The sequence below is a fragment of the Rhamphochromis longiceps genome, linkage group LG3, assembly GCF_057381845.1.
Source record: "Rhamphochromis longiceps isolate RC_006_pf linkage group LG3, R_longiceps_female_GT1.1, whole genome shotgun sequence".
In the NCBI taxonomy this organism is placed as follows: domain Eukaryota; kingdom Metazoa; phylum Chordata; class Actinopteri; order Cichliformes; family Cichlidae; genus Rhamphochromis; species Rhamphochromis longiceps.
Window position 1 is genome coordinate 6,873,079 of NC_140559.1, and position 22,046 is coordinate 6,895,124.

The following is a 22,046-nucleotide window of genomic DNA, read 5'->3' on the forward strand; positions in this document are numbered from 1 at the left end:
CGGTGGGATTGCCTTGTGATCACCTTTACTAAATATCTACAACCAATCTGATTATATCCTGTTATTGTTTTTTTTTTTTTTCAATGTTGAAATTAAAATCTAGTAGCAGCCTTCTCATTTCTTTGTGTTTTGTGCTGTTTTACAGGCCCACAGAGGAGGACGGCTCCGAGGCAGATGAGGGACGGGTCCCAGGACGGTCCATCGGCGGTGGAGCTGGCCATCCTGGAGTCCCTGAAGAGGCCACACCAGTCTCCAATGGAGCATTTCCTCCTCAGCCTTGTTCCTGCTCTGGAGAGCAGCTGGTCCTTTTTATTCCTGTCTCTCTGTAAATTCTTATATTTTATATATTTATGTTTAATGTTTTTCTGTTTGAGACTTTTAATATTATTTCAAATAAATGTTTATAATGACTAATGTCTCAGTTCTACTACACAGCAAATGTTGGCACACAACTTGACACATGTAGAATTTATTTCATATTATACTAATGACAAAATATACTGATACAGTGGGATGCAGAAGTTTGGGCAACCTTGTTAATAGACATTATTTTCCTGTATAAATCGTTGGTTGTTACAATAAAAAATGTCAGTTAAATATCATACAGGAGACACACACAGTGATATTTGAGAAGTGAAAAGAAGTTTACTGGATTTACAGAAAGTGTGCAATAATTGTTTAAACAAAATCAAGCAGGTGCATCAATTTGGGCACCACAAAAAAGAAATGAAATAAATATTTAGTGCATATCAATGTGTGTGTCTCCTATATGATATATGGGGTGCCTTTGTCTGGATGTGCTTCCCATCCAGAGCTGCACAGCACAGAGGAAAGTTCCAGCGCTCCTGGAATCCCTCTGTGATGGAGCGCCAGTCTCCAGGTGAAGGCACAGCCATGAAGTCGTCCACTAGACAGTCCCAGATGGACGTCGTTGCCTGGGGGGTGATCTGGCTCACCGTGGACACACCGACTCTGAAACTGAACGCGATGGTCCTGAAGGAGTCCCCGGTGACAAGGAACCTGGACAAAATTGTTCAAAATCAGTATTATGTGTACTGCAGTTACAAAATACATTATTCAAATTCCAAAATACTTTTGTGATGTCAGATATAAATCACAAAACTTAAATCTTACATAAAACATTTTGTAATTATAAGGATAATTACAAAATGTATATTAGATAATATCTAAAACATTTGTGTTTTATTTTAACTTTAACATATAATTTGATTGGTAGCAACTTTCACAACTACAGTGAGCCAATCACTCATAATTCCTAAACATGTCAATCAGGTAGGAATGAAGTAAGACATTAATAGAAATAAAGAGTTGTGTGTTAACATGTAGCCCTTTCCTTGCTTAAATCATTAATATTTTTGAAAAATTAATCTGTGATAAGACAGCTTATCAAGATAGAACCATGTAACTAGAGATGAACCAAACTGTTCAGTTTTATCTAACTCTGTTTTAATAAAGGCTGGTGACCCCTGCTATAGAGTCTGACAGCTGCAGGGATTATATACAAATATTCAACTATCCCAGAATTAAACCAGGTCTAAATAAAAAGGAGTGAGTATCACTACAAGGTTAACTCAGTGGTCCTAATGCTACAGTTTGATATCAGCAAACACCGAGCGCATACATTGATGTGACACCACAGCCATGCTATCATGCAAACACTGATAACAGCATAAATCGAATTAAATCGGGACTTGATGAGACCTTCTGAGTATCACTAGAAATATTATAAATAGTCGTCTCTGTACCACAGTTTGCTTTCAGTAAACACCGACAGCATTCACTGTTAGCATAGCACATCCATGTTAGCAGTGTATAACTGGATGGATTAGCATATTAGCACAGATATCAATAAAGGACTACCGTATTAAATAGTTTTACTAACCTCAGGCAGACGGACAGGCGCTCTGCAGGTGGGATTGAGCGCCTGTAGTTGGTGTCTAGGCGGGCGATGCTGGGACCGACGAGGGAAAGCAGGTCCTCAAACTGGCCGAGTGAATGACGGTGATAGCGCTGGAATCGGCCGTCATCCAGGCGCAGCTCCTGGAGCAAGTGGTGAAACTCACCAAACTGCTCATGCCTCTGGAGGACCTGATGGACCCAGGTACGGCGAGGACGTCTTTTACGCCGCAGCTCTGCTCTCCACAGTACATAGAGAAGGGAGACTCTCTCTTCAAGCGCTAGCTCGATAGCTGCCATCTTGCAAAGATACCGGTCTGGCACAACTCCCTCCCACATTCCTCCCACATTTCCGGTTCACGCGCGTCAAAATTTGACGCGCGATGGATTTTTCTTGGACACGCGTTGAGACGCGAATGTACACGCGTCAAATTAGGGGCGTTTGGGGCGTTTTATTCGCGTCCATCGCGTTCGGTGTGAACACACCGTTACTCTGCTCTTCACCTGCTTTTACAGGTAACATATTTGTCATCGAGGTCTTCATCCTTGGGACCCGTAACATAGTAACTTCTTCATTGTTATACTTCTATAGTTTTCCCATTTTGTGAGCTGTGGATGTGGAAAGTGTCTCAGTGACACATCCACATGAAAACGGCGTTACCTTCGTTCATTTGCACGTCAAATGAACGAGCTGTTTGGACTTTAACGTCACAGCTGATGCTTCGATACTCGAACTCAAGAGTTCAGCTTCCACTCAGAGGTACAAGTACACACAGCAAAGATAAACGTGTACACAAGGTGGAACCCACAAGTGCACAGCTCCAACCAGAGATGGGCAGTAATCCGATTACTTTTTTCAAGAAACGAGTAAAGTGAGGGATTACTATTGCAAAAAGGTAATTAGATTACTGTTACTTTCCCGTAAGCACGCTGCGTTACTGCGTTACTAAAACCGCAGCTGTGTGCAGATGAACAATGGATAATCTATCGAGTGTGGAGAGAGTGTGAGCGTGCAGCGTTTAAAGCGTGGAAGCACTGACCTTACTTTGAGTTTGACTCTGTAAAAAGTGACAAAAACATTAGCATCCGCTGTTCACTGCGTGGGAAGACAACATGCTCACTCACTATGTGTTAATGGGCATGCTTATTTATAACTTTGATAAAATGTCATAAAAATAATTCCATGCCAGCTCACCATTGGTGATCAGGTAGTTTCTGTTCCAGTTCCAGTCCCATAAATCATGAAGCTTGCTGCCAGAAAAGCTTCAAATCTCCTTTGAAAGCTGTTTGTGGTCTTGATTGTGGGAGCTTCAGTTGTCTGACTCCAGCTGCCACACAGTGCTCACTGATATCATTTGCAAAAACCCCAGTGTGACAATATTTATCAGTGAAGCAGAAATCAGGAAGTGACGACTTTTCTTTGAACATTTGCTAAGGCTAAGCTGTGCTTTCTACCACAGTTGGGAATTTCCTGGTTTACAACAAATTATTGTGTCAACACCGCATAAGATTTCAAACTACAGGAAAATCACTGGAGTTATAAGAGGCAGACAACGACACACACACCACATGCATGCTGTTGCTATTTATTGTGGATTAACCTGTCAAGGGCAAGAACAAAATAATTCTGCCTCAAATACAGGAAATCATAGCTTTCCTGTATTTCCTCCATTGTTGGCATGCTGGTTAGTGCTGTTGCTCCACAGTAAGAAGGTCCTGGGCTAAATTATCCATGAATGTAAACGGCTGTGTGTTTCTATCTGATAGACTGGTGAGCTGTCCAGGGTGTACCCTGCCTGGTAACCTATCACTTCAGGGTTATTTCCCAGCCCTGCTGCAACCAGGATAGAGATAGGAGGATGGTAGTTGTTGTAGACCCATTCAATTTCAATTGAAGGATTAAAATGTTCCAGGAGCTCAACTTACTCCATCTGAACATGTTTCAATCGTGTTTTATGAACACAACATGCAGCTTTACTGAATATGAAAAGGTTGTGTTGATTTAACTCAGTTGTTTAAGTTTCTGCCAAAGCAAAACCTTTGTGTGCAACCAGTGTCCACTATTGAATCAAGTAAATCCAACATGTTTTTGTCAGTGCAAAAGGAGTTACGGTGCCTGTATTCCTGCACAATATTGTCCCGGGAGGGAGAAAAACTTTCTGGTGAAGTTTTGGTTGATTTTTGGGTTTTGCTTGACACTAGGTTGATTTTATCAGTGAGGTTTGGATTGTTTTCTTTCTCTAAGAGAGAGAAAGATGGTTTTATGCTTGGACATGTTTGCAATGGGCCCCAGTATTTGTTACTTTATTAGTATTTTATTGGTTGCGTTTGTTTGTGCTTTTGTTACAGTGCACTGAGATAAGAACATCTGAGAGGTGTGATCCACCACTGGTGATATTTTGGTATTTTGTGAGTTCCCGATTTAACAAATCAGCTCTTTAATCCAGACCTGAGAGGTTGAACTTTAAAGCGCTATAAAATATTCTTACTGGAAACAGTGGCAAAGTGTTTTTCTCCATGATTATAATGGGCTTGGGAGAAATTCACTTATATGTGACATTGATCACATGAGAAGTCCTGAGCCTAAAAGGATTGCAGCGAGTCAATCCAGTCCAAAAACAAGGAGCTGTTTTCCTTTAAAATGATGACGTCATCTTGCTGGTGATGGAGGCTCGAATAGGCTGCGCGTGAGACTCCATTATCAGCAATATCTGGTATGAATGTGTGTGGATGTATGCATGTGACTGGACTGTGACGGACTGACGACTAAAAGTTTAACTGACTTGATACTGAGACAAAAACGGTGCCGACTTTAGGATTAGTGAATGTCCACAACAATTCACCCAGCCTGTAGAAGAAGGGTGGAGGTTTTGTCTTGCTTTGTTTGTGCAGGAGCAGAAGGATGACAGAGACTAAAGGGGGAGGCTGTAGCTTCACATGAGTGTGAGCTGCAGACTGAACCCTTTGGTTGCTAATGTTGAGTCACTGATGTTTGCATTAAGAAAATTGTGTTTTATTAGCTGTGTTTTAATTAAGGTATCACATTATATTGTTGGGAATGTTAAATGCTAAAGTGAAGAAAAGCTTTGATTTCACTCATGACTGAACATGTTATTATTAACCATAGCAGGCTGTAAAGAGTCAATTAGCTTTTATAGATGGAAAAAAAGGCCAAAAACTCTGTTAATACCTATGAATAACAGGCAATGATAGACTTGTCACATTCAAAATAGAGATATGTAATAACAAACACGGGTCCGTGTCATTTAGGTTCTCCATTGAAATAGTCAATCATTTAGAAAAGTAGAATATATATATATATGTCTCAACGCTGTTTCTCAATAATATTAAAAACCTAAAAACTATTGTTGTGGAAGATAGAAGTCACTGTGACAGCCCTCTGACTGTGGAGGACGTTTGTAATCCTATTTCTGCACTTAAGGCCAACAAATCTCCCGGCACAGATGGTTTAACTGCAGAGTTTTATGAATCATTTTCTAATCTCCTGGCTCCGTCTTACTGCAGCTTTTCATAGGAAGTGTAGAGAATAACATCCTCCCTCCTACTCTTACTCAGGGTCTCATAACACTTATTCCAAAGCCAAACAAAGACTTACTTCTTATTGATAATTGGAGACCCATCTGTCTGCTCAATGATGACTATGAGATTATGGCTTTAGTACTTGCTAACAGAATGAAAGAGTTCTTGGACACAATTATGGATGAGACACAATCAGGCTTTATGAGAAACAGACACCTTTCTAAGAACATGAGACTGGTTTTAGATCTACTTGATTACTCTGATTTGGTATCTGACTATAGCTTCATTCTCTTCCTGGATTTTTAAAAGGCTTTTGATACAATTGAACATCAATTTATTTTCCACTCTTTGGAAAAATTTGGCATTTTTCTGTAAAGCTATCAAAACCTTGTACACGAATGGCAATAGCTCAATTAAAATGATTAAGACTCCACCCCGAGATTTGACCTGTTATACAAGGAATCAGCACAGCTGATAAGGAGCTCATCATCAGCCAGCTAGCTGATGACACCACACTCTTCTTGAAGAATGCAAATCAAATCCGTCCAGCCCTTAGTGTTATTAGTGATTTCTCTGAGGCATGTTAATACTTTTAGCTATTTTATATCCATAAATGTAAGTTTATTAATAAAACACCATATTTCTGCCTTTTTATAAGGATATGAATTGTACATACAATCAATTTCAGACTCAACCAACAAAAAGCCTCTCAGAACAATATTTATATTGTAACAGTTGCTATTGTAATGCAGTGTATCACCACATGGCGGCGCCTCCTGTCTCACGACTGGTGTCACCCCCTTTGTGTTCTTCTTCGCACTCCTCCTGTAATGGATGCTCCCGTGTGTACGCGGACTAGTGTGCTCTTTAGTAATGTGTGGTAGAGGTAGCACTTTTATTTTTGATATTGTAAATAAATGAGTACTTTTTGGAAAGTCAGAAGCTGTTGCTCATTCGCTATCCACCTGCACACCTCCGCGGCTGGCTTCATCTCCACTGCACGTTACAATATGTTGATTTTTTTCGCCTACTCATATCATCATTTTTTTACTCCTGGTTCTGTATGTTCATGTTCTGTTCTTTTGTAAACTTCATCTGTTTGTATGTTGTATACTCATTGTGTTTCAATAAAGTTCGATTTAATAAAAGGTACGTTCTAAACGAAGCTTCAGACGTCACTGATCACGTGACTCTGGCCAAACGAATCAAGCCTCGACACGGTGCTTCTGAAGCAGCGCGTTGATCTTTCTGACACACGCACCGGAGCGTCAGCTTCAAGCGGACCATCACTACGTCTCACATCTAAAGGTGTCAAGGTAACTTTGAACTGAGTTCAGTCAATCTGGAGTTTTTCCAAGTTTTCTGTTGCTCTCTGTGAGAGAAGAGCGTTAAAGGCGGGGCTCTCCAGAGTCCAGCAAAACAGGAAACCACAGCTGGGTGTGTGTAAGTGTGCAAACCAATAGAATGCATCGTGGTGGGGGGGGCATCACGGGCAAGAAAAAAATAAAATAATCGGTCGTACCCATGCTTCCCCGACGTCATGCCAGCGCATATTGGGAAATTCGTAGGCACCGATCGGTTTTCTATCAGCCATTTGCTGGGAGTAAGGGCGCCCTCCGTTTGCGAGGTGCGCCTGCTGCTGGCGGCACAGGGAGGAGAGGGCGGGGCGGCGGGGAGTCTCTGGCTGGCTGGAGCGGCATCTAATAACCAACTCGCAAAACAAAATAAAAACAACAAACAGATATTATGATACAGACTTATAATCTGCACCGATGTTTTTTCTAAATTCTATAAAGTGAGCGCGAGAGCCCTCGGTGCGCCTGCGCGCTGCTGAAGTCAAAGTAAACTTTATTGTCATCTCCGCTACAGACAGTCCAGCATATAGAGAGACGAGACGACGAGGCTGCAGTTACAGCGGTGCAAGTAAACAAACAATAAATATAAGAAGAGTAAGAAAATAAATCTACACTTTAGGACTCGGGGTAAAGGATCAATAACAATTTAATTTATAATTTACAGTTTGATGATTTAAAGTCTCACACAACCCGTCAAAAGGGGCGGGGCCGGCTGCTTCCAAGTAGAGCGCATTTCATTTATAATGATGTAAATCCAAGCCCATCATGGATTCACGATCTGAATCCTGGGTTGTGTGAAATCCCAGAAATCAACCTTAGACAAAGTGAATCTGTGAACTAAGGTGTAGGTCTGTTAGGTTAATTGTGCTGATCCTCGGGTTGGGGGATTTGTGTTTGTACTGGAGCGCAAAATTCAAACCAATGGAAGATGGACAACAAAAGTTCAAAGCCATCAGGTGCTCAGGTTAGAAAAAAGAGAAAAGATGCAGGTAAGCAGACGTGTGATTGGATAATGGCAGGTCATCCTGAACCAATCAGACTAAACTCCAAACAATACATTATGTTACAGATTTTAATATTAATTAGTCATTGTTACTTGTTGATTTGTCCTTTTCTCATTGTGTGACGAATTATGACGACTGTTTGGTAGCTGTTATTGTCTCTCTCTCTCTCTTCATGTGTGTTTCTCTGGTGAAACAATAGTTTTGTGTTAATGTTAGGGCTGCACGATTTTGCATGAAATGAGAATCACGATTTTTTGGCTTAGAATTGAGATCATGATTCTCTCATAACAATAAATAAACATAAAACAACAAATGTCTCACGTTTTGTTGTTGCAGCAAAATGTTGTCCTGCTTGAAATTCCGTCTCCACCGTTGCTCGACGCTGCGTGTACAGAGCAGGTAGTGCAACAATAGAAAAATAGTTGTGGGACGGCACTGTGTAGCGTTTGTCTAGGGTGTTGATCGTTTTCCTAAATCCCTCGTTTTGCACAGTGTTGATGGAGCCATATCTTTGGTCAGGTGATAAGTGATAGCCTCCGTAATGTCTTTGTGCCTGCGGGAGTTTGACGTGTATAGGGAAGCGCTGTATAAGGTTCCCGTTATTAATGTTTGGGTGGTTGACCGGGACAGATTTTCTCCTGTCACTTTCTCGTCATCCCTGACGTGCTCTCCGTTGTTGTTTCCCTGCTAATTTTAGCATCACACGGCACAGCTTCTGTATCACGTGGTATAAGGCTCCGCCCTTGTCATTTGTTGAGCAGGAAGAGTGAGCACTTGGTTTCATGCAGAGTACGTCCCGGATCAAAATGTGAAGTTTTACAAATCACCACTTCTTTAGTGAATATCATTTCAGTCTCAGACAATCTCGTTTCTCTTACAGAGGTTGAATGCACCTTCTGCGGATGGCGGTACCACACAGTGTGCGTGGACTTCCCCTGCACAGAAGGCAACTACAAATGCTGTGAATGCTAAATAAACAGAAACAAATGATCCCTGTTGTCTTTGCTTGATGATTGGTTTGAGTCTTGACAATCCACATTGCTGGCGTTGCATCTTTCAATGGCAGCAATGGCAGGTATCAGTGCTCAAACCTTTTGTGTTTGTTTCCAACAAGTTGCCCACCTCGGGAAACAAAAATGTGTTCTTTTACTTGTCAGATGAACATATGAGACACTTTGACTCTTCAGTGCAGTGTGGAGCCTAACAAAGATCTGTTTTGTGTCCCAGCTGATCAGCAGGAGGAGGAGAGTCTGACGGAGCAGCAGAGGAACATTTTCAGCTACTTGGACTCAGCTCAGCCACTACAGAGGAAACAATGAGCTCAACACAGAAGGTGACAGACAGAGCAGGACCATATGACCAAAGATATTTATCACCATATACATTTGAACATTTGCCATAACGATGTAGCTGACGATAGAATTGACACCAGACAAAATACTTTACAGCTGCACAACTTTATTAAAAAGCCATCAATGTATTTTCACTGAAACAAGCAGCTGTTGTTTATGTGCATTAAAGTTATATAAAAATGTAACAGTGCAAATGCAAATTCCTCGCTGACAGTTTAACCAAAAGGCGTTTCCAGTGGAAACTGGCCGACACATCCTGAGCATAACCATGTATAATATCCACTAAACTTCAGAAGAGGTTATACAGTCGTGGCCAAAAGGTTTGAGAATTGCATAAATATTGGAACCTGGAGAAGTTGCTGCTTAAGTTTTTATAATAGCATTTTGCCTGCACTCCAGAATATTATGAGGAGTGATCAGATGAACTGCATCGTCCTTCTTTGCCATGAAAACGAACTTAATCCCCAAAAAGCCTTACCACTGCATTTCATTGCTGTCATCAAAGGACCTGCTGAGACCATTTCAGTGATCGTCTTTGATAGGTTTTAGAGTATAAACCTATTCGCTGGAACGTTGAAGACAATATAATTACACTGCAAAAGCAAGACACTTGTAGGCAAGCTTCTTCATGTTACTCGTGCACGGGAGAGAACTGGACAACCGCTTGACTCCAGTTGGTCTCGTCCGTCCTCCCATACCACTGTCCTTTTATTGAGGTTACATGAATATGCATAGGTTCATTAACATATGACGTCCACATACACACAAAGAGTACCTTGCCTGGGTGTGTGTATGTGTGTGTGTGTGTGTGTGTGTGTGAGGTACTGCTGATCAAAGGGTCATAAAAGCACACAAGCAAACATCCTTGGTCAGGAAGAGGGTAGACTAGACCCCCCCCCCCCCCCCCCCCCCGGTAAGGAAGTCCAGCAGGTCATCTGAACAGAAAAGCACTCAGACTAGAACAGACATAGCTACGTTAATCCTACCATAAATCAGCAAGGGAAGATACGATCTCTCCTCTCTTCATGCTACACAGAGTTGTTACAGACCTCTTAGGATGAGACATTCTTTAAATCTACAAATGATTATATACTTCTAAGCATATGTGAGTAAATGTTTCTAAGCATAAATGACAATCAACAATACAACTCTAACAGTCTTCTTAACTCAGGTGAGAATGTTGGCGAGCACGAGGCTGGAGATCATCATGGCTGTATCCCGATTCAGGTTCTGCAGCTTTAAAGTCCTCAAGGGCCGCGTACTCAAAGACCGCTAAGGCCGAAGTGCGAGGCTCGTAGGCTCGTGAAATGGGACGTCTAGCCTCCGTCGCGCTGCCCAGGTTGCCTAGCAACCATGATACTAACAGCTGGAAACGTTTCATACAGCTTTGTTTGACAGAAATGAAGGAGAACATATTTAGTTCATTTGTTTCTACATGAGCTCTGTGTGATTTGATGAGTATCTGAGGCTGAGACCACAGGACTGTGAAACATGATTGTTGGGCTTCATTTCTGTGCTGAACAGTCGTTTAAGATTAGCTGTAAATAACAATTAGCTGATGTTGTTCATGAGACTAAAGTCATCTCACTAGTTTAAATGAATCAACACCCCCGAGTCATTCTAACTACCAGAAATCTCGAAGCACAGGCCGAGGGGGCGGTGTGGCAGCAATTTTTCACACCAGCCTATTAATTAATGAAAGACCAAAACTAGGGATAGGTATTGATAAGATTTTAACGATTCCGATTAGAGCAGGGCGATATGGCCAAAAATATTTATCACGATATATATTTGAAAATTTGCGATAACGATATAACTGACGATATAATTGATGCGAGACAAAATACAACTCCACAACATTACTAGCGCAAAAAGACAACCTTCCATTTATTTTCACTTAAACAAGAAGCTGGTTTTTATGTACATTAAAGCTTTATAAAAATGTAACAGTGCAAATGCAAATTCCTTGCTGAAAGTTTAACCAAAAGGCATTTCCAGTAGAAATGGGCTGACATATCCTGAGCATAACCATGTATAATATCGACTGAAGTTAAAAAGAGGTGCTTTGCAACATTAAACTGCAGTGTGCAGTACGTATTTTTCGGACCATAAGGTGCACGTGATTATAAGGCACATTAAGCGAAACAAAGCAGTCAGATAAATCAAACTTTATTAAACTCATTCTTCTTGCTTCCTCCACTTCTGTACCATTGATTCATTAATGTTGAATTCTCTGGCAGCTGTTCTATTCCCATGTTGTTGCAGTATATTAATGACTAACCTTGTATTGTGGATGGATTATCTCAGTTGTTCTCCTGACTGAAGTTTGGTCCGTTTACAGCATCCTGCCATGCGATTGCATTTGTCTCTAACTATCAGGCACGTTAACTTTTCTAAGTGGAAAAGTGTTGGTGTTCGTCCTCCAGCTTCACTGTTTATGTTATGCTAACATAGCTGTGTTGCTAGCGATCACGTAGCATATCGTTATATACCAGTTAGCCCACCTTCAGTAACCCTACAAACGTCACTGCTGTTTAGTTTCCTGTCTTCATTTATGTTGGAAGTGATAGCAGAGCTGTACGTTTGAATTTTTCCAGAAATCTCTGTCAGAACATGCTATATCATGCTTGGGTAACTAGCAAAACTAGCGAGCTAACTTCCGCTAGCTTCCTGCTAACTTCTAACTCCGTTAAATGTAATAACTTTTGTTTTCATGGATGCCTGGAAGCTAAACTTCATAGTTACACCTGGTAAAGCAGCAATGCTGATCGTTTTATTAAAGATGAAAGAATTTAGACAGTTTTTAAGTCTAGGTGATGCTGCAGTGTTCGTTTGACCTATAGCATACGGAGTTTAGGACCCAGATTACTCCCAGATTTAAGAGCATCTTAGTCCGACAAATACGACAATAACGACGGCCGCTTGCATGTTCTGCAAAAAATGTGCTTTGTGTATCTGACGGACAAACACCAAACCAGTTCCACATCACTGAAGTTGCACCATTTTTACAAACCAATTCTGGTTCATTTGTTTCACTCAACAATCGGCCATGTGCGTATGAAAACAAAGGCACTGCGCATGCGCGTTTTACTCATATTCTATCGCGATATTTCATTTTCCTATCGTTGCCTAACTTTATACCGGTATTACCGTGAACGGTATAATATGGCCCAGCCCTAATTCCGATTCCATTTTCGATTCTGTTTAACGATTCGATTCTTTATCGATTCTCTTATCGATTCTTATTTTTAAAAAAGGAGAACACTGAGGTCGATTAGCTTAGAACTTTATTTTTTATCTTCTCTTTGAACAAGATAGAAATTTAGGAGTAACATGGCCTTACAAACCCAACAGTGAGATCTTAAGAGATCCAGCCTGCGGCTCTTCAATGGGGTGTCACAGGGTCCCCAGGAAAAAAATGTAAATGTAAAATAATAAAATAAATATTCTCCTGTAGCAATAACAAAGTGTAACATAAATTATTCTGTAGCAATTACACAAGAATATCCAGTAATGTCCCTGCCTACAATTAAACACATTCACTTACCAAAGTGAAATCGGGGGCATCTGCTGTGGCAAACGGGTGCAAGCCTTTGACCACAAACTCAGTCACTGCTCGGTGACATTCGTCTATCCTGGCCTGAAAGGAGACGCTACCGGTAGACTGCAGTGAGAACTGCCAGCATCTGAGCCAGCCAGACTCTGTCTGTCTCATCACGGTCCCCTAAATGCACAGTAATGGCAGGTTTGTAATAAGGCAGATCGCGCTAACATAATATGCACTGTTAGTTGATTATTTACCTGCCGCATTAACGGGAGAGGACGTGCAAACGTTACTGCTACTGCTGGGTTGAGATTCACGAGTCCGGAGCGGAATTAAAAACACGACATTCATTTAAGGTTATCACGTGTTTTGTGAGCAAATGCTTTTGCATATTCGTAGTGTTTCCTCCCTTAAATGAAATATCTACTTTGCAAGTATTGCAAGTTGCCCTGTTGTCATCCGTTCTCGTAAAGTATAACCAAGCTTTTGAGCATTTGAGCCGCTGGCGCCATGTTTCCTGCCAGGTAAATGACGCTCCGCAACGTGGTGACGTCATTCGGGGCGACTGGAATCGATAAGGGAATTGTTTGCAAAAATGGCAAACGATTCCAAGGAATTGAAACAGTGGGAACCGGTTCTCAACAAGAACCGGGTTTCGATACCCATCCCTAACCAAGACAGACTTTTAATTCATTTGAAAGCCTGATGCTTAACATTGTCCACCCCAGCTGTGAAACTCAGAAACCAGTCTTACTTGTTATCATCTATCGTCCACCTGGGCCTTACACAGAGTTTCTGTCTGATTTCTCAGACTGTATATCTAATTTAGTTCTGAGCTCAGATAAAATAATTATTGTGGGTGATTTTAACATCCATGTAGATGCGAAGAATGACAGCCTCAACATGGCATTTAATCTGTTATTAGACTCAATTGGTTTCTCTCAAAATGTAAAAGAACCCACCCACCACTTTAATCACACTCTAGATCTTGTTTTAACATATGGCATCGAACCTGAACATTTAACAGTGTTTCCTGAAAACCCTCTCCTGTCTGATCATTTCCTGATAACATTTACTTTTACAATAATTGATTACACAGCGGTGGAGAGTAGACTTTATCAAAGTAGATGTCTTTCTGAAAGCACTGTAACTAAGTTTAAGAATATAATCCACCCACTGTTATCATCTCCAATGCCCTGTACCAACACAGAGCAGAGCAGCTATCTGAACGCTACCCCAACAGAGGTCGATTATCTTGTTAATAATTTCACCTCCTCACTACGTACGACTCTGGATACTGTAGCTCCTGTGAAAACTAAGGCCTCAAATCAGAAGTACCTGACTCCGTGGTATAATTCTCAAACACGTACCCTAAAGCAGATGACTCGTAATCTGGAGAGGAAATGGCGTGTCACAAATCTAGAGGATCATCATTTAGCCTGGAGAAATAGTTTGCTGCTTTATAAGAAAGCCCTCCGCAAAGCCAGAACATCTTACTATTCATCAATGATTGAAGAAAATAAGAACAACCCTAGGTTTCTCTTCAGCACTGTAGCCAGGCTGACAAAAAGTCAGAGCTCTTTTGAGCCAACCATCCCTTTAACGTTAACTAGTAATGACTTCATGAACTTCTTCACAAATAAAATTTTTATCATTAGAGAAAAAATTACCAATAATCATCCCACAGATGTAATATTATCTACAGTTACTCTTAGTACCATTGATGTTAAGTTAGACTCTTTTTCTCCAATTGATCTTTCTGAGTTAACTTCAATAATTACTTCCTCCAAACCATCAACGTGTCTTTTAGACCCCATTCCTACAAAACTGCTCAAAGAAGTCCTGCCATTAATTAATTCTTCGATCTTAAATATGATCAACCTATCTCTAATAATCGGCTATGTACCACAGGCCTTCAAGCTGGCTGTAGTTAAACCTTTACTCAAAAAGCCATCTCTAGACCCAGCAGTCTAGCTAATTATAGGCCAATCTCCAACCTTCCTTTCATATCAAAAATCCTTGAAAGAGTAGTTGTCAAACAGCTAACAGATCATCTGCAGAGGAATTGTTTATTTGAAGAGTTTCAGTCAGGTTTCAGAGCTCAGCACAGCACAGAAACAGCTTTAGTGAAGGTTACAAATGATCTTCTTATGGCCTCTGACAGTGGACTCATCTCTGTGCTTGTCCTGCTAGACCTCAGTGCAGCGTTCGATACTGTTGACCATAATATCCTATTAGAGCGATTAGAACATGCTGTAGGTATTACAAGTACTGCGCTGCAGTGGTTTGTATCATATCTATCTAATAGACTCCAATTTGTGCATGTAAATGGAGAGTCCTCTTCACACACTGAGGTTAATTATGGAGTTCCACAGGGTTCAGTGCTAGGACCAATTCTGTTTACATTATACATGCTTCCCTTAGGCAGTATCATTAGAAGACATAGCATACATTTTCACTGCTATGCAGATGACACCCAGCTCTATCTGTCCATGAAGCCAGATAACACACAACAATTAGTTAAACTGCAGGAATGTCTTAAAGACATAAAGACCTGGATGGCCGCTAACCTTCTGCTTCTTAATTCAGATAAAACTGAGGTTATTGTACTCGGCCCTGAAAATCTTAGAAATATGGTATCTAACCAGATTCTTACTCTGGATGGCATTACCTTGGCCTCCAGTAACGCGGTGAGGAACCTTGGAGTCATTTTTGACCAGGACATGTCCTTCAACGCACATATTAAACAAATATGTAAGACTGCTTTCTTCCATTTGTGCAACATCTCTAAAATTAGAAATATCCTGTCTCAGAGCGATGCTGAAAAACTAGTTCATGCATTTATTACTTCCAGGCTGGACTACTGTAATTCATTATTATCAGGATGTCCAAAAAACTCACTGAAAAGCCTTCAGCTAATCCAAAATGCTGCAGCAAGAGTACTGACAGGGACTAGAAAGAGAGAGCATATTTCTCCTGTTTTGGCTTCCCTTCATTGGCTTCCTGTTAAATCCAGAATTGAATTCAAAATCCTGCTCCTCACATACAAGGTCTTAAATAATCAGGCCCCATCTTATCTTAATGACCTTGTAGTACCATATCACCCTATTAGAGCGCTCCGCTCTCGCTCTGCAGGCCTACTTGTTGTTCCTAGAGTATTTAAGAGTAGAATGGGAGGGAGAGCCTTCAGTTTTCAGGCCCCTCTTCTGTGGAACCAGCTTCCAGTTTGGATTCGGGAGACAGACACTATCTCTACTTTCAAGATTAGGCTTAAAACTTTCCTTTTTGCTAAAGCATATAGTTAGGGCTGGACCAGGTGACCCTGAATCCTCCCTTAGTTATGCTGCAATAGATGTAGGCTGCCGGGCGATTCCCATGATGCATTGAGTTTTTCCTTTCCAGTCACCTTTCTCACTCACTATGTATTAATAGACCTCTCTGCATTGAATCATATCTGTTATTAACCTCTGTCTCTCTTCCACAGCATGTCTTTATCCTGTCTTCCTTCTCTCACCCCAACCGGTCGCAGCAGATGGCCGCCCCTCCCTGAGCCTGGTTCTGCCGGAGGTTTCTTCCTGTTAAAAGGGAGTTTTTCCTTCCCACTGTCGCCAAAGTGCTTGCTCATAGGGGGTCATATGATTGTTGGGTTTTTCTCTGTATCTATGAAGCGCCTTGAGGCGACTTTTGTTGTGATTTGGCGCTATATAAATAAAATTGAATTGATTTAAATTGAATTGATGCAACAAACACAGCAGCTACTGATCCAAAATACTCAAAGCTTCATAGAACTGAAACCAACATTTATTTTTAGCTCCATTCTGCTGCTGATACAGACTTTAGGTTTCTGAACATTAAACTTGTTGCTGCCTTTCATAGTGTGTAACTTGAAGGCCCTGAGTACTTTCTCCCACACTGGAAACACTGGGATGATCACATTATTTGAACATTACCTAATAAGACTCAGGACAGACAGTTATGTTAAACTTTCCTAGCAGTCCTTCACAAACAGGGAACAGTCTGTCTATTCTCTCCATCTGTCAGCTGCTGCTGGCTCTTCCTCCTCCTCTTCCTCAGACACTGCTGAGTTTGTCCTGGTGGATCATCAGGGCTGCAAAGCCTCACAGATGATGTGCAGCAGTGGCTCCCTCAGTCTGTCCTCACTCTGGACACTTGCAGTCGTCACACATGGAAATCAAATGTGTGATGAGCTGCAGGATTCAAACACAAGTGTAACTTATAAACACATGTTCATACTTTTATTCCACAATCAGAGAAAAAGAAACAGAGAGAGAGTGCAGGACAGACAGACAGGTGACAGTCTCAGGTGTACACACTGCTACACAACAGCACCAGAGAAGCAGGATTTAGTGTTTGTGTTATTACGAGTGTAAACAAGAAGAGTTCCAGATGGTGCAGTGGACACATGTGTGACTGCTGTGATTAAAGCATCTTTCTTTCAGCTTAACGAGTGAACCGTCAGCTCGTTCAAACACACGTTAAAGTGCGTTTGGCTCGACACCAGCGAACAGAGGCAGCAATATAACACAGCTAACATTAACAGTGCAGTGGATCCTGCTTGTGCCGTGATGTTCAGGACTGCAAACCGAGCAGCATCACTGACTTTCTGCTTGTTGTGTTTGTGGATATATGACTGACTTTAATTATCCACAAAATCATCACATTCTCTGTCAGATTAAGGTCGACTATTGAACGGCGTATATTTTAAAGGCTTTAAAACCAAGTTAACGCTGAAAGTACAAACATCACTAATGTCACATAACTCTGCCGACAAGGCATAGCTATGGCTATGAAATGCTCTTTGTGTATCACTTCTTCATTATGAAAGATGTCATTAATGCACTAGTAATGTCTCATCTGGAGTATTGTTCAATCATTTGGTCAGCAGCTAATAAGACAGCTCTTAACAGACTTCAGTTAGTCCAGAATAAGGCGTCCAGATTAGTGTGAAGATGTTCATACTATACTAATATTGATAAAATGCATAATAACCTTTCTTGGCTTCCTGTACAGGCTAAAATATTCTATGGCTTACTTGTAGTTCTAAAAAAAGCAATTCTATTAAACACACCACATTTATTCTGCTCAGCTGCAGTATCCAGATAAAATACATCATCATATTTTTTTTTTTTGTCCCGTTTGGATCTATAGCCATCAGAATTGTTGTCTTAAGGCCAAGAAAGATGCCAAGCGGATTTATTTTACCAAGTGGATCATCATGACCTTGCCATATTGGTCCATTTGATTGACCTTTATTATAATTATGAATTTATTTTATTTTCAGTTGCTACAAACGGGACAGACATGACTGTGCGATAGGACAGGGGGAAAGAATGAAAGAAAGAGAGGGAGAGAAAGAAAGAAAACCAAAGGGGAGAAGAGACTGTGAGAAGGGGGGGAAGAGAGAAAAAAAACAAACAAATAAAAAAACAAAACTCCTGAGTCACCTGTATGGAGAAAAAAAAACAGAGGAGAAAGCAAACAACAAAGAGCAACATAATAAGAAAAAAAAAGCACCATCACAATAAACTAGCTAGCAATAAATCTCCATGTAATGATCTGCTAGGGAGTGTGGGGAGCCACAGCCCTGTGCTCTATGGTATCAAGCAGGTATGGAGGAGATCAAAACTCCAGACATCCAGAGGCCCCCAGAACACAAGAGACCAAGGAAGACCCACAGAGGGGCAGCCGCACCACTGTCCCAGTAAGAGCTAAGGAGAGTCCCAGATGAGGGCTCACTCAGCAGCCGCGGAGCAGAAGCCAGGGGGAGTTGCAGCGACGCGTCTGTGAGGTCCGCCGGCAGCCAGCTGTGCCTGAGTGACCGAGCCCCAGGCCGAGAGGCTGGGGGCACCCCACCTCCGAAGTGGCCCGAGCGAGCCCCAATAAGCGGCCGCTAAGGAGTGAGCCGGTGTGTTCCCGGACGCCCACCCCCAGATACAAAGAACCACCAACGCACCGACACCTGAGGGAGTCCGCCACCGGCAGAGGAAGTGGTGGTGGGTGGAGATAGGCCTCCAAACCTTGGAGGGCCCGAGATGTCCCCAGAGAGGTGGCGTCTGATACCCAACCTGACATATAGACACAGACAATAATAATAATAATAATGGATACTTTATTGATCCCCATGGGGAAATTACTTGTTTTTCTCTGCATTTGACCCATTCACTCAGTGAAGCAGTGGGCAGCCCACTAAGCAGGCGCCCGGGGAGCAGTGTGTAGGGACGGTACCTTGCTCAGGGGTACCTCAGGGTAGCCGTTAAGTGGATTCGAACCGCCGACCTTCCGATCATGGGGCGACCACTTTACCTACTGAGCTATCCCTGCCCACATACAGGCACACACAGACACAAACATCTATTCCCACCCTCATGCTCTCATATGCACTTCACACTCAACCGACGTGGAGACAGACATAAAGAGACGCTGTACACACGATCACACTCCCCAAGCGTACTCTACAAACCGGGTCTAGGTACCCTTGCCCCTGGAGGGGGGAACTGCAGCACCCAGACCCAGGTGGTGTTACCCTTTTCCCTGCGGTGGGGAGAGGCAGACCGCCCCGACTCCGCAGCAGCAGGGAGGCCCCACACCCCAGACCGCAGTCGGACGGCCAACTCCTCCTAGCCCCCCCGCTCCAGCAGGCCGCAGAGAATGGGGGTGAGAGAAGACTCCAAACCTCCCTCCACCCGCTTATAGTAGTGTTGATGCATGTGTGTTCTAAGGTGCAATTAAAACCCAGGAGGGCATGGAGCTACCTGCCAGAGAGCAGCAGGTAAGCGCATAGTCCCTCCTGCTAGCCCTCAATGTCTACGTGTATTTAATATTGAGAGGTGGGCAACGATGCCAGGTGTGAGGTGTACACCCTGATGGTAACTTGGACTCCGTGTATCGTGCCCACCCCCAAGATCCTATATGTATGTGTAATGAGGGTGTGAGTAATGTGAATGTCTAAGTTGTGGGATAAAATTGAGGCAGAGGCAGCCAGAAGGGGACAGAGGGGGGTAGCCTCCTCTGCACCCTGGTGACATACCCCTACTCCAAGGCCCTGCATGTGTGGGTGGTTGTGGTGGAGCGGGAAGAGGGAGGCAGCTGGAGATGGGGAGGGAAGGAAGGGAGGGGCAGGTGACCCCTCCCTGGGGCCAGCTCCCCCACTGACCCCAGTAGGCACTCCCATACTCCGCGACCCACCAGGGAAAGGGGGCTCAGGCCCATCCAGACCGGGGCCCAGCGCAGCAGCGCCCCCCCGGCCCCACAGAGCCCGGGACAGTCCACCTAAACCCACCATAGAGAAAACTGCACCCACCCCACCATCCACTCATCTTCCAGACTACATGAGACAATAGACACCCAGGCTGAGATCTTCCTTCACTTCTCCTGTATCTCCCCCTCCTGCAGAGAGTTCCTGAGGAGAGGAAAGCTCCTGCAAGGTGTGACAATCTTCCCCACCGGTTGAAGAGCCCCACAGGTGGCTTGACACACCGGCAGCACCCTGCGCCAGGGATGGGCCCCCATGCACCCACCCGCCCACAACCCCGGCAACACACAAACCAGGACCCAAGGCCCCGAGGCCCGGCCAGGGCCCCGGCCCAGAGACGGCGCGCCCCCAGACCCTCACGCCCATCCCGGACCCACCCAGGGGCAGACAGGCTACCAGGTCAGTAACCCACGTCCATCAGCACAGACCCTCCCCTAGCCCCGCTGCACGCAGCCACGAGGAAATAGTCAGAAAAGCCCCCAACCGGACATGACCGCTACCCCGGGTTGAGCCCCCCAACGAAGATGCCTCTGGGGAAACCCCCGACGCCCTAAGCCTGTCCCTACCCCCACACCAATCACAACATTGAAGGCTGGACCAAACTATGACCCCCCACCCCCACTAGGTGATGGAGCTGATCAAAGGAGCCCAGAGCAATTGATCTGATGTGGTGGCAGAGGCTGTATCAAAACTAATGTAATCTAATAGATAATTTCTATATTGGTTAGAATTAAGATTGTTTTTATTTTTCCAGTTCATGAGGACAGTTTTCTTGGCTATGCATAGGGCAGGGAAAACCATATGGGCTATATTCTTTTCTGAAGTGACATTATCTAAGCTGCCCAACAAACACACTAAGGGGGAAGTTGGAATGTTACATTTCAGACACTTTGATAAGTCTTCACATATCTCGCGCCAAAACTTCTGCACTGGTGGACAGAACCAAAGAGCGTGAATGTAATTGTCTGGTGTATTGCTTTGACAGTATGAGCAGTTGTTTGAAGATGTAAAGCCCATCTTGAACATCCGATGACCTGTATAGTGCACTCTATGTAGTATTTTGTATTGTATTAATTGCAGACTGGGATTTTTAATCAATTTAAAGGTTTTTAAGCATACCTGAGACCAGAAGTTTTGGTCTATACTGACTGATAAATCTGCTTCCCACTTTGCAATAGGAAGTGATATTGATTCATCTAATTTAGAAAGTGTTCTGTATATTTTAGATAATAATTTGGGGGATTTAAGAGTAAGGAGATGTGCCGCACTTGGTGGTGTTTGTAATTCAACTTGACTGAGGTTGAATTTCTTTTTTATTATGGATTTAATTTGTTGATATTCTAAAAATCTTTTCTTGTTGATCCCATATTGTGCAACTAGTCTGTCAAATGGGATAAATTCTGTTCCCTCTAATATATGTTCTAAGTATTTAATTCCTTTACAACTCCATTCTGGGAAATTAATCATATTATTGTTTTGTAATATGTCAGGGTTATTCCAGATAGGTGTACGTTTGCATGGGATTAATGAAGACTCCGTTATTTTTAGAAACTCCCACCATGCTGTCAGAGAGAAGCTGATGTTGATACTTTTAAAGCATTCATGTCTTTTGATGTTTGAGCTAATAAATGGTAGGTCTGAAATCTCTAGATCCTTGCATAGTGCCTGTTCAACATCTAGCCAGGGCTCATCTAAGAAGGTATGTTTTGACCATTCTGAGATGAACTGAAGCCTGTTGGCTAAGAAGTATTGGTGAAAATTAGGCAGATCTAATCCTCCTCTATCCTTGGTTCTTTGTAGCGTTTTTAAGCTGGTATGCGGAGGTTTATTTTTCCAAAGGAATTTGGAAATATATGAATCCAGAGATCTGAACCAATCTTGTGATGGTTTGTTAGGGATCATCAAAAATAAGTAATTTATTTTTGGCAAGATCATTTTTATAGTGGCGACCCTTCCCATGAGTGATATGGGTAAAGATTTCCATCTAGTCAGATCGCCTTCTACTTTCTTTAGAAGTGGGATGTGATTTAATTTAGTTAAGTCTGAAAGCTTAGGAGAAAC

At 42.6% G+C, this 22,046-nt stretch overlaps 1 protein-coding gene and 1 long non-coding RNA gene across 3 annotated transcripts in view; one reads left to right on the forward strand and one right to left on the reverse strand.

The window, feature by feature from the left end:
- Window positions 1-453: 453 nt before the first annotated feature.
- LOC146672693 (uncharacterized) lies at window positions 454-2,137 on the reverse strand. The gene is made up of 2 exons (XR_014908425.1): window positions 1,904-2,137; window positions 454-1,020 (listed from the first exon to the last, which is right to left on the reverse strand). It is a non-coding gene; the product is annotated as an uncharacterized LOC146672693 (long non-coding RNA).
- Window positions 2,138-5,507: 3,370 nt separating this feature from the next.
- The window catches only part of LOC146672694 (uncharacterized), a 104,387-nt gene continuing 87,848 nt past the window's right edge, over window positions 5,508-22,046 (forward strand). The window contains exons 1-3 of one of the 2 annotated variants that reach the window (XM_085387949.1): window positions 5,508-6,773; window positions 9,044-9,149; window positions 9,568-20,384. In XM_085387949.1, coding sequence (XP_085244075.1) covers window positions 20,241-20,384 — 144 coding nt within the window. In that variant the 5' untranslated portion in view covers window positions 5,508-6,773; window positions 9,044-9,149; window positions 9,568-20,240. Of the gene's footprint in view, window positions 6,774-9,043; window positions 9,150-9,259; window positions 20,385-22,046 lie in introns of those variants that run through there. The other variant, XM_085387957.1, reaches the window with a different exon arrangement.